Here is a 13,371-nt window from a genome sequence, read left to right on the forward strand (position 1 = left end):
CACCCCTTTGTACCTGATATTTTAGCCCGTGCCTGTGCTTAACAGCCTGGAGGAGGAGCTGCACTGATTGAGCCGTATGTGAGCTGCTGCCGGGCCGGCAAAGGGCTGCCTGGTCAGACAGGAGCCTGCTGGGGTTGCCTGGGACTCGTACCGGGAAAATCCCAGCTATAGAGCGCGTTACTCTTACGTGGCTGCAATCCCACTCCCGCAGAGAACAGGCACAAAGCTTTGGAAGAGGCTGAAGCAGGAGAGGAGGAAAGGGAAATGAAGAGAAGCAAACCAAGCTCCAGATGTTACTTAGTAATCAGGAAATTCCATTAATTTCCACACAGGAGGAAGCTTGCACTGGTGAGAGGCACAAGCCTCTCATTCAAGCCATCCCTCCCCCCAGTATTTCATCTTGCAGCAGCTGCCAGACTGCAGATGTGGCCTTAACAGACAAGCATTACTCCCCGAGCAAGGCTGAGCCATCAGGCAGCGTTTGAAATGCAGACACCATCCTTGTCCCCATGAAGGATGGGGGAATAATCTAAAAAAATTCACACTTGCCACTTCCCAGATCTTATCTTCCCAGAAGCATCTGTCACAGAGATGATACGAGATTAATTCTGCCAATGTTAAAGGGGGACCTTGGTTCCTGGGGAGGTTCCTCTGCTCTCTGCCTGGGCTGCCCTTCCCCACCACGCACTGGGCAGCACCAGGTCCCAGGGGCCCCCTCCGCTTCCCCCCTCCCCCTGTTAAGGCTCTACAGAAATCCTCTCATTATACATGGGCAAGTCGCTGGTTTGCCAGGCACTAAACACGGCTCTGGTTCCAAAATGTTCTCCAGCTTTTTGCTTTGTGCTGAACTGCAGCTCCTGGCACCTCCCTCAGTGCAAATGCAACTTTTCCACTTCAAATTTACCAGACAATATTGCGATCCACATTCAGTCATGCTGATACCACTGGGCACTAGTGCCACAGAACAGACAGATCCCCCATACCCTCTCTCTAACCACAATCTTTTCATCCCTTAACCCTTACTCCCCTCCTTCACTGGCCCCTTAACGTTTCTAGTATAAGCAGGCTAAGCAAAGCTTCAGTCAAAGCAAGTAAAGCCCAGGAAAGTCATGGCCCAAAGTCTGGGAGGACCCTCTCCCAAAAGAGGACGGCTGGAGATTTTCTGCTGGCAGAGCCCTGAAGCCTCCTGCCCAGCTGTGAGCCTTAGCAGACACCACCATTATCACACGGGGTACTTGCTCCTTTACCCAGCCTGATCCCTGCAGCACACTCTGCTTAGTCCTGCACCGGCTCCGTAGGGAGCCTACGGTCCTAGGTTCAGCAACATTTAGATGCATCACTCGTTTAAAACGAGTACTTTAGAAGTGTAAAGCTCTAAACAAGAAAGCCTGTCAACAGAGTCTCGGTTCTTTTCCAGGATTCATTGCTATCACGTTCAAGGTGAGCTTGGCACCCATGCAGCAACACTGAGATACCTAGAAGGTCGTCCTGCCTGGTTGTGATCTATTTCTTTTCATCGAAAGAGTTCACAGAAAAGCAATATAAACACTCTCCCAAACCGGGGAAGAGAGGCGAAACAAGAGCATTGTCTGATGTCTAACTGGCATCGGAACCAAGACTAGACTAGGCCAGGTCCATCCAGACCTTATAACTATACTCACCCCTCAGTCACTCTGCTCCCACAACAGGTTTTAATACCACAGAGTGGAAATACTTTGTCTTATAAGCACAAGATGAACGGCTGTTCCAATCTGTATTTGTCATGCAGGCCCACCAGTGAACGTCAGCTGCAACATTTTCATCAACAGCTTTGGTTCGATTGCAGAAACGACTATGGTAAGTAAAAATCACAGCACAGCTGCTCAGCCACTGGCCCAGCCTCATCGCACTGCCAGCAATTGCAGCATCACCCTCCTCTTCAGTGTGACCAGAGGAAAATATTGTCTCAGTGGTCCTGAGTTTACCTAAGGTTGGAGTAAATTAATGGTCACACACAAGACTCACACTGCATGAGTGTGACTCTGATCTTCAACTTCTCTGTTGAAGATCAGAGTCTCCACCTGCATTTTTACACAAACACTGTACAAGCAAAGTGTAAGGGTCAGAAAAGGAAACAAATAGTCTTTTCTGAAGACTTACCTAAGACTCCAAGCTCAGAGACAGTTACAGCTAATTTGTGTTTAAGTGCATATAAGTTCAGAAGTTTAAATCAACACTTTAAGTGAAGGAAAATCAGCTCAACTCAAATTCAGTCTGCACCAGATTTCAGATTCCCAAAGATTAAGAGAATCACCAGATACGTCTCCAAGAAAATCCACATCTCTGTTAGACAACAATTTTTTCATAAAAAAATATCAAAACCAATATTTGCAAGTTAAGGCTCACTTCAGACAAAATTAGTGAACATGGCTAAAGGCTGTATCTAATTGGCAAGACACTAGGAGCAGAGAATCCCTAACAGGAGATAATTGCTCCATCTGAAAACTAGTAAAGATTGGTTGTGGCATAATCAGCAAACAGCAAAGGAAAACAGTGCCTTACCTCTGTGCTAATTAAAGATAATCCAGAAATATGGTGTTTAACTGCTCTTTAGTAATTCTTTTTCTAGAAAAATGTTGAATGAAGAGTGCAAGACTCCAGCTTCAGGTGTTTTGTGCAGACAGGATGCTATAGGCTTTACCTATAGATCACACCTATTGACCTGAACTCAAGTTACTTGTCATGCACACCACTGTCAGAGGAGATCAACAGCTATATACCTCGGGTTGTAAGTCTCTTCTGACACTACTATTTATACCATTCTTCTGGAAATGCTTGGAGTCAGGGGCAGTTCAGTCCCAGTAGTAGGAAAAAAAGCAGTTACCCTGTCCAAGCACAAAGAAACACATTTCATAATTGGGTTGCAGAATTTGTCAGAGTTCATAGATGAGAATTGTGTTCACAGATTCATTTGTAGCTAAAGCAAAAAGAACTAGAATCAAAATATGCATCTGTTCCTAATGTACTATTTTATTGGATACCTCCTTTGATGTTATAGGCAATAGTCTGTTCCTACACAATCTAGCAGAGATGATCCCCAGACTGCAAGGAAGAGGGGCAGGCCCACAAGAGATCCCTGCACAACACACAGAGCACATTATAATGATGTGTTTTTCAATATATCTGTCCTATATTGCAAGATGCATTGGAGCAGTCATACCAAGACACCACAGGATCCCAGTAAGCAGGATGCTCTGTAAGATTAGAATGAGAGAGAAAGATGCAGTTCACCTCCAAGACATGCTGCAGGGAATTCTTATCCTCTCCAGATGCCACTCGTTTCATAGTCTATCTTCCATAGAAAAAATTCCCATGGGAACCCAAGAACACCCTCTGGGCACATTGCTTCGTCTAGAAATACCCAAGCCAGCTCTGACAAGCTAGTGCAGATGTCAGGGTGATGCAGCATCGCACACAACCCAATATAATGCACTTCTTTGGGGACAGCAATTCTGCTTGTAAACACTGATGAGAACACAAGCAACACAGATACCAAAACATCTAAAAATGAGAGCCCAGCAAGTTAGAGCAGTCTTTGGGATTTACTCTGCAGTGAAGCCAGCCTCCCCCCATTGTTTGAGGATACAGAAGGTCAAACAGACAGTGTCAGCTCCCCACCAGAGTTTCCGGGAAGGGCAGAAGGCCCTGTCATAAAGGGATTTTGAGACAGGCCTAAATACTTTGAATTCAAACCAGTGATCAAATATCTGTGGAGGGAAAAAAAGCTTGGGTGGCAGAGAGGCAATTCAATGTTTTGCCATAAAGCAAGCAGTACTGCTATCATTGACCCTTGGGACTGACACTGGCAACACTCCCCCAGCTGCTTCACTGGCCAAAAGAGAAAGAACGACATTATGGTTTAAACCTCAATCATTAGGCACTCTAAGCCTGGACAGCTTCAGGGTTTGAGTACTACATCATCTTATATTTGGTTACTATTGCACTACTTCCTGCAGAAGAAGAGTCACAGGTTTTTTTTATGGGTACAACACTTGCCATTAGAGAAGCCTTTAAAATATCTCCGTAGTGGGGCTGTTAGTTCCTCCAGAAAAAAAAAACAAAAAACAAAATCACTACCACCATTTAAGTTTACACTGCCTGAATATCACAAATCAGTGCAAATCATGAAGTCACCATGCGGAGGATTAGAGAGATTGGAGATGAATGCTCACTTATAGTTTGAGGCATCATGGAAAGTAGAAAAATAGGAAAAAATATAGGAAAATAGAACAAAACAGGCATTTGATGCAGCCACTTGGGTCTTACCAACCTCAGAAGAGAAGATAATGAGTTGGGGCCAAGAGAAAGTATAAACTTCCCAGAGTGGGCAGAAAGCCAATATCTGCCCCACTAAGGTTCAAAATTAACAAGGCAAGAAGTGGAGACCTGAAAACCGTTGCAAGGACAGAGGGAAGATAAAAAAAAGGAAAAGACAAAGTCATCCACCATCTGAATTCCCCAAAGCAGAGCTGGCTTAGAGCAAGGGAAGTAAACTCCTTTAAGCATCCTGCAGAACTGGACACCCGACATAAAAGCCTCTTGTGGTGCACATAATTGATTGGACATTTATGTTAGATTGCGGATCATCGCTTATATCCATCAACCTCACTTGCAATCAGCTCTAAGGACAAGGGAACTTGTGATTGGAAACACATCCCTGTGAACCCAACAAGTGCTTCAAGGGGAAAGATACTACAAGCTACAACAGACAAACAAGTCCAGACAGCCTCCTTCTGTCCCAAAGCATTACTGCAATAGTGCATCCAACAGCAAGGGATTCGAGGGGACAAATACAAGATGCATCTACTCTGCTTTTTTTTTTTTTTCTTTTTTAAAACACCAGACAACACCCACCCCTAACCACAAGCTGTTACATTCCTTTTTGCTCTTCAAAACCATAAACACCTTCCCCTTAGCCATACCAGAGTATGAAACCTAGAGCAAAGCTACAAATTCTTCATTCAAAATGAAACAGAAGTCAAGCACCTAGGGAACAGGGTCTTGGTTTTAAGTGAATAAACTGCACCAGCTTTGGCTTTTCTTTGTAGCCTAATACAGCTGGTAGGATTATCTGACCATTTCATCTAACAAATTTCCTTCTGTAACAGCAAACTTGGAATTAAGCAATGCCCTTGATCTCTATTCCATTGGGAGCTGCAGTTTTACAAATCTTTTACTGGTTTAGGCAGTTGGGAGCATTTTGTATACAGTGAAGGCACATGGAGAAGGAGGAATTTTTTTTATATCATCACCTAGAGTTGCTAGGAGCTGGACTCAATGCTCAGGATGGCTGCTCCTAGTCCAATGCTTTAAGAAGGGCCCACATGCAGCAAACAAGAGAGTATAAAAGAAAGAAAACCACAAAACAGCCAACACAGGCTCCCCTAGATACAGTATATATGCAAACTTATTTCTGCTGATTTCATGCAGTTATCCCACCTGAAAACAGCAAACCAAAGGTAACCTTCCAGCCAGCCACAACACAGCCACAATTGGTCTCTCAGCATCTCCTAAGGACAGGAGAAGCTGGAGGCTGCAACTGTCCAAATGTTACGTATTGTTCAGAGACTTTGTAGATGAGCTTTCCAATGAGGTAGCAAACCACCCTGCAAAACAGACTAAGCAATTCACTCCAGCCTCACAAGCCACCGTGCAGCAGATAGCAAATACGACTGATGAAGTGTATGGGTCACACTTAATACTGGGCCCACTCACCCCAAGGCCAGCAAAAGACGTAAGTATCAATGCACAAAAGCCTGCAGCAAAGGCTAGGTTTTGAGCTCAGTTTTATGTAGGCAGTCATTCTTAAAACCAACCATCAGTCCCACAGAGATGACAAGGATGTATCAAGTCACACAACACAAAATGAAAAAGTTTCCACAACACATCACAGTCTGCTGCAGTTTCAAGGTTAGACCTGCAGTGTTTTAGCCATCTCTGTAGTTGCAGCTTGCCTTTGCACTGATTAGAAGGAATTTAAAGGAAGGGGGGATAAAAAAGACATGAAATGGGACTACACAACTCAAACACAAAGACACAAAAAAAACCCCAAACACCCAAGCTGAAGAACAAGACCTCACTACTAAAGCCCTAACCTTGAAATTCAGGATAGTAGCTACAACCTACCCCCACCAGTAGCCCCATCCTCGGCCCAGAGGTATATGCTTTCCCCTCCTTTTGTAGGCAAGCCCAGAAAAAAATTTCTGCTTTGCATTCCAGAACAAAAACCCCACACATACTAAGCACCAGGGTACTGCTGCCCACCCTCACCACATACCTACCTTCCTCAAGCAACAGACATCCTCCTCAGCAGCACCTCCAACACAACTACTGCTCACAACACCTCCCCCTCTTGGCCCAGCTGGGGCTTTCACATCAGGGCTTCAAATTGGCTACTTGGCTACAGCTGTGGCAAGGTAACTAGGTTCCTTATTAACCCTTCCAAGGTCTGCTCCCACTGTGTTTATTTTTTTGCAGTTAGTCAGTTGTAGTCCTCCTTTGTAGGGCAAGTAGCCTTAAAAATGTTCATTCCCTTTCTAGAGAATAAACCCAACGTCAATAAAGCCCCTTGGGCTCTGCTGTCTAGGTGGGATAACAGAATCCCCTCTGAAGGGAGTTCAGTCTCTACCTTGGTTTTTTCCATCAGCAAGATGTAAATGTATCAAAGTGAAGTCTCACCAAAACTGTTCAGTGCAGAGACTGGTCTGACAGAACCCCTGAGCCAGGAGCTGAAGCCTGTTGAGTCTCCTGACAGCCTCCATCCCTTCTTCACACCACTACCTCCAGCCTGCCACTGCTTTGATCAGCTCACTCATCACCAGATGCCAAGACTGTGGTATCTTGGGAAGGAACAGTCTGAAATGATCTTCCATTTCCTTGGCTCCTTGCAAGGCCACTAAGCAGAATTTTGTTTCAGCATTATCAAATTGAACTGCTTTGATCACTTCAGTTATTTTCTTCTTGCCCTGTGTCATTTACCCCTTGGGAGTAAAATACCTTTGTGCCAAATTGCGAAGTTCCTGAATGCCTTCACAACACCGAGTTGCTGCTCTCCACTCCCAAACCAGCCAGAGGAGCAGGCTGTGCAAGATAATCAATGCCTGGATGTGATTGGCACACAAATGAGGAACTCAGGTGATTAGAAGGATATGAAGAAAGAGTTGTTGGTTGGTTTTGTTTGTTTGTTTGTTTTTCCCTGAGTTTGCAGCCCCAGTAAAACCTTTTTTTTTTTTTTTTTTGGCTTGAAATTTCACATCAGAAATTGGTCTGTTCTGTCCGTAGATTAGGAATAACTGTGGACTTCCTGGTGATGCTAATTAAGATCTCGTACAACAGCATCCTGGAGGAACACTGTATATCTCCAGGTAGCCAACGAATGAGTGTTGTTTGGCTCATCACCTCTCAGCTTGACTGCAATGCCTAGGCACGAAGCTTTCAACACACAGGATCCTTTAGCTGGTACAGAATACTTTAATCCTTATCTTGGGCTGTGTCACAGCCACAGCCATACCCCATTTGCTCTCCATGCCTTCTGCTGGCTCCTCAGGCTGTGTCATGTCCAGTTTGCAGTCACAGTGCTTGTTTTTACGTTTATGTTCAAATAAGCCTGGACACAAGAAATCTAAAAGGCTGCTCAGCACCTTCAATTACAGTGCAATGCAGCTGCCTGCCCGAAGGGAAAAGGTATCTGGGAGGAAACAACCATTCTCAGTGGTCAGGCCAGGACGGTGGAATAAACCCACTGAGAAGGAAGATCTCCATAAACACACAGAGGTAAAATATTGATGGCATAAAATGGCAAAGCCAGAGAATTGCATTCAGTGCATGTATTACATTTCTTTGTCCTTGCCTTTTGTATGTCACAACATAAATGCTCAGGTGTCTATATTCCAAAACAGAAAAATAGCCCCTGCAAACACTTGTCTCCAAAGAAGGAGCACAAAAAATAGTACACACCAGAGTTACTCACCACACTGCTGAACATCCCCTGGACAGAGGTGGTGCAGTCTCTCACACCACACGCTCACGACATGCCCCTGGACTATTCCCATGTAGGACATGAGTACAGGACACTTGGCCTTTGGAGATATAAATTAGGAGGGGCCTTCTCACAGCCATCTACTGTGAGAAGTTAATTTTCATTTGGCCCACAAGCATGTAATTAAGATCCTTCATCATGGTGATGAAGACTATGGCAGTCATTCTGTCTATGGCCTCTTATGCCTGCTGTGCTGACAACATAAACCGCACTACACCTCCCCGCACCCTTTCCTTTCCTTTTGGCAAGTTTTGCAGCTGAAACAGTGAATTTACTCCAGCAACAAAGCTTATCCACGGCAACAAAGGCTGTTGTAGAGAGATTGGCTCCTCTCCCCCCCCTTCCAACATTCCATCAGGCTGAGAACACTTCTGGGCAGCTACCACTGAAGTTTCTTCCAAACATGAGTTTAATTTGTGTTGTACATGACATAAGCCCCCAGCTGGAGCTGACCTGCTAGCATCCAGCTTATTTGTAGCTGAATAAGCAAAACAACCTTTTGCTTTCTACCTATTAGGTCAGTGACATTGATTTCCCCTGACTGCAACGGCTGCAGATCTTTACACACAGAAAAGGGAGAACTGAAAGTACACAAGTTGTTCGGGGAGCTGCTGCGTGCCATGGGAAGTGGGGATTCAGGGTCGCTTTCCTTTTCCAGGTTTGCGTGACTGGCTAGTCCTGCGCTAAGACCCTGGTTCTTAGCTGCCCACAGCGATTCAGATTTTCTCAAGATACATTATCCAGGATTGACAGAGATGAATAATTAAGTCAGAAGGATGTACTAGGACTTGTGAAGGTGATGTTTGGAATATCAGCAGAAGGAGAGAGCGTTGTAACTCTCTGTTCAGAGAGAGAGTGTAATAACAGCAATGCTCAGAGCTCTGCTCCTTACAGCATCAAGTCCTTGGTCCAGTTGCTGTGGTCACAATCATTAATGTCATTAGCAGCTTCCGTGCTCCGAGGATGAAGATGGCACTAAGTGGCCTGAAACAGATTCTGGACCATGGGCTTGGCTATGAACTGTCCTATCCGAAAACACAAAGCACCTAAGACACAGTCCTCTCCCAACCCTCCAGTGTGACTGGATCCCACAAGAGTCATGTCCTCCTGGACAACAGGCTGTAGGTTCACAGTCAAGTGAGCACTTCAGGCAGCAACATCAAAAAGACTGTCTCCCACATGCACCCTTCAACTACAGAGCTTTGTGTTCTCCAGATGGAAAGAACAGACCTGATGGCAGAGTCAGAAATCTCTCCTCAGAGATGCCAAATAGTCCCACTGAAAGAAAGGTCCTAGTGCCTGCAGCAGGCATTAGATACCTGTAAGCATGTCAGACACCCTCCATTAACTGTCTCTTAATAAAAGTCTTCATAGTACATTAGTATTAGAAAGGCACCAAAGAAACCTTTAATCATGATAGCAACTATTAGTTTGCGCCAGGGCAGTGAAATTGGTTTATTATATGCTGCTCTTCAGAGGTGGTCTGCCTTAAAACTTAGAAAATGTCAATTAATCCATGGACATGGAGCTTTTATCCCTCTCCTGATAGCTGGCACGCCATTTCAATTTGTTGGCTCACTTTCTTATGTGAAATTCAGCAGAAAAGGGGCACACAGATCACCCTGGGAACCTATTGGTCAAACGGGGAGAACAGTAACTGCCTTTAATTGTCCAGGAGGGTGTCTGAGCTCGACCTCAGCAGCCAGCCTTGGCCTGGGGAACTCAAGGGAGCTGTAAGACACACGGTTATGAGGCAGATATCATTTTGCATAGTGTTGGGACACTAGCTTCAATTAAAGAAGACAGCCATCCTATAAAATCTGTAACATTTATGGCATTTTGACATTAGAGAGGGGAACCCAGAACACTCACTTAGGGTTAGGAGAGTAGACTTCATGCACATCCCTCCCATGTTCACATACTGTCACCACAGGAAGTTGCTCCTGTCAGTTCATCCAAGTTACCCTTATGTTAGTGAACACACAGGCAATATCCCTTCCATGGACCGCTTGTCTCACTGTGCCTTTTTTTTCCCCCCAGAAGTCTGGAGGAACCATACATAGTCACAATATGGGATGGTTCAACATTGAGAGGAAGTTGGTTTCACTGTCTTTTCCCCCTTAATCCTCAGCAACAGTCATCTTGCTGACATCAGCCCTTACGACCCCCGCAACTGAACATCACTTCTCCAGCCCCAGCGTTCAGACTAGAGATTTTGACACTTCACACACAGCTGATGATTGCTGTGATGGAGAGATGCAAGACTAGGCAGCTGCTCATGCTATGAGATAGCTGTAAGCTACAGAGCTGAAAATGATGAGAGCTCCTTGAGAAATAATGCCAAGAAGGCTTGCCATAGCTTGGGAACATAGGTCTAGACATGGTTTGTTTTGGGGAATGATTTTAGTACACGTTCCCCAGTTCTCAGGACTCTCAGCCTGCTCTGAACACTAACTGCATTTCTCTGCTCCCTGCTTACATTGTGCAGGATTACCGGGTAAACATCTTCCTGCGACAGCAATGGAATGACCCAAGGCTGGCATACAACGAGTACCCTGATGATTCTCTGGACCTGGACCCCTCTATGCTGGACTCCATCTGGAAGCCTGACCTGTTCTTTGCTAATGAGAAAGGGGCCCATTTCCATGAGATTACCACAGACAACAAGCTTCTGAGGATCTCCAGAAATGGCAATGTCCTCTACAGCATCAGGTGAGGTGACTCAATGGGGAGAGCTCCTGAGTTTCAAGTCCTAATTTTGCATTACTAGCTTCCCTTTAAAAGAATGCATGCAGAACACCATTATTTTTCTTCATGATTAAATAAGAAGATGCCCATTCAAAAGGACTGGGCAGCCTGGCAGTGTTCTGTCACACAGCAATGAAGAGCTTGAGACAGAGACAAATTTTCCTGTGTCTCATGCCTCCTGCCAGAAGACAGGATCTTGGAGAAGGATGCCTTTCAAAAGGCATGGAGACTGCACCATGAGCTGGGCTGCCTCTGGGACAGTAGAGACCACTGCATAGCTGGAGGTACTTCCACACAGTCCCAGGCAGCTCTGTCCTCCAGACCTGCTGAGACGCAACTATGCCTGGGATATTTATTTTCAGAAACAGTTTTATTTGCAGTAGCAAAAGAAAAAAAATGAGTGAAAAAGGGAGGATGGGGAATGCCTCTTTACATCAATAGTTGGATCCATATTGGAGCAGAAGGATGTGGATCATGCCACTCACTGCTGCTTCTACAACAGGCAGAAAAGTAATAACCAGGAAGGTGTTAGCCAAAGCATATTGAGATCAAGGCTTGGTCTGGGAAGGAATCTAGCTCATCTCTACCTTTCTCAGTGCGAGGACTTCTGCTCCTCACTAGCAGGTTCCTTAAGATCCCTAATGTAAAATTACTGGAGATACTATACTAACACAAACCTAAAACCAGCTGTACTACATGAAAACTGGTAGAAGCCCATGAAAAACTGTGCTTTGAAAGCTGCAGCATTTCCTGACAAAAAAATTAGGGAAACTGCTAAGTAGAGCTCCATGGCTTTGTCTCAGCATAACTCTTCCCATTTATCCCTTTACTGCTAGATCTGAGAATCCATCAGTGAAGCTGAACTAATTGCACTGAATTTCCCACAGGGAATCAATTGAATTCCCCATCTTCACTTCACTTCCAACCCCATCCACTCTTTATTTTAAACCAATGAAATTAAGAACAAACTTCATGAGCTTAAAGAGGGAAAGTTTAACTCTATCTTGAAGACTTTTTCACCTCACGTGTAATGTAAATTAGCCTAAGGTATGCACACCCCATCTCACCCTGCAGCTCCCAGTGGCAGCCATGGGGAAGAAAAAGCAGCATGGAGCTGTATGGAAATGGAAAATAAACAACTTAATTCTGCAATGTAGACAGCCTCCATCAAACCTCAAGGTGGTTCCCGTCCAACAACCAGATCCCTGATGGCCAAAAGAGTAAGAGAATTGCCATGCATGTTGGCTGAATGTGGAAAACTCACATTTCTTAATTTCTAAAAACAGGCAGGTAGTAAAACCACCACCAGCAACTTGGCAGTGAGCATGGCACAGAGTCCTTCCTGTTCCAAATGGGTTTGAAGAAGCACAGAGGGGGAATAATGGGTCACCCCAGCCCTGGGGTTGCTCTGCAAAACAGAGCAATGATTCAGCAGGGGACATGGAGCAATGTGGCTGAGCTGATCACGGTTTTCAAGGCAAAAACTTGAAAACACTTCAGTTCTTTTAAGAAAAGAACTTTCCTATCCATCTATCTCCCTCATCTCCAAATGAAAATATAGGTTTCTTTTTAAGTATATTTTCCTGTGAAAAATGAAAAGAAAGAGGACATTCATGATGGAAAAGCACAATGTAAATAGTTTCCAAAAGGAGAAATAGTCTCTCTCTTTTAAAAAAACATTTCCATCTCTGCCATTTTCTTACAGGCTCTTTGCTACTACTATTTTCAATAGTCAAACTCTAGTCAAGGCACTTACAAGAAGGTAGACTTTGTCCCATGGACCCAAAACTCAGCATGCTCAGCACTGAGTTCACCTAAAATCACGCCTGAGTATTTCACTCTCTGATCTCTTCTCAGCACACGCTTGTCCAGCATGTGCTCAGCTTCTCAAGATCTACACAGCCACAGTCACCCCTGTTGCACATCTGGTAGATATTGACAGTAAATTCTTCTCAAGGAGCTTGTCTGAAGATCTAAGTGAAGATTTGTCTCTCTCATTGATCAGAGATGTCCCCTGCCAGAGATGTGATGAGAAAAACAAAGTGGGCAAAGGCTAGTGGTGACTCTCTTCTACTTAGGTGTTTCAAAACAAAAAATTCAGATGCTTTCGTAAAAAGGAAACTTGATTCCTTCTATTGTCACATCTTCTGTCCCAACATGCCTCTAAACTCAAGCAGAGAATTTCTTCCAACATAAGGATTTAAGTTGAAATATATTTCACTCCTGCTAAGTTTCTTCTAGGTCTGATGACAGAAAAATTCGATTCCTGTCCCACAGGAAATTCTGTTATTTTTAAGGCAAAATTTTATCAAGGCAAAAAGATGAAAAATCTTCAGAGAACAGCATTTTCAGGATTATCAATCCAATAACACAAGTCTAGCTATCTGAATTAAACCATTTAATATCAGCTTGTTGAATCAAACAAAGATTTTGAGCATAGATCATGGTATAGGGCAGCACAGCAATATACCATGGCAAATGCCGCCTGCACCTAGTGGAAAATGGAGTTTAAGAGACAAAAGTAGAGATCTCAAGATGCACAGCAG

General features: G+C 44.4%; 1 protein-coding gene across 1 annotated transcript in view; it reads left to right on the plus strand.

The window, feature by feature from the left end:
* Positions 1 to 13,371, plus strand: part of GLRA1 (glycine receptor, alpha 1) — a 39,218-nt gene that overhangs the window by 17,951 nt on the left and 7,896 nt on the right. The window contains exons 3-4 of the mRNA XM_010296261.1: positions 1,769 to 1,836; positions 10,566 to 10,789. Of these exons, the coding sequence (XP_010294563.1) occupies positions 1,769 to 1,836; positions 10,566 to 10,789 (292 nt within the window). The remainder of the gene's footprint in view (positions 1 to 1,768; positions 1,837 to 10,565; positions 10,790 to 13,371) is intronic.

Source organism: Phaethon lepturus, unplaced genomic scaffold (genome assembly GCF_000687285.1).
Source record: "Phaethon lepturus isolate BGI_N335 unplaced genomic scaffold, ASM68728v1 scaffold13131, whole genome shotgun sequence".
Taxonomy (NCBI): domain Eukaryota; kingdom Metazoa; phylum Chordata; class Aves; order Phaethontiformes; family Phaethontidae; genus Phaethon; species Phaethon lepturus.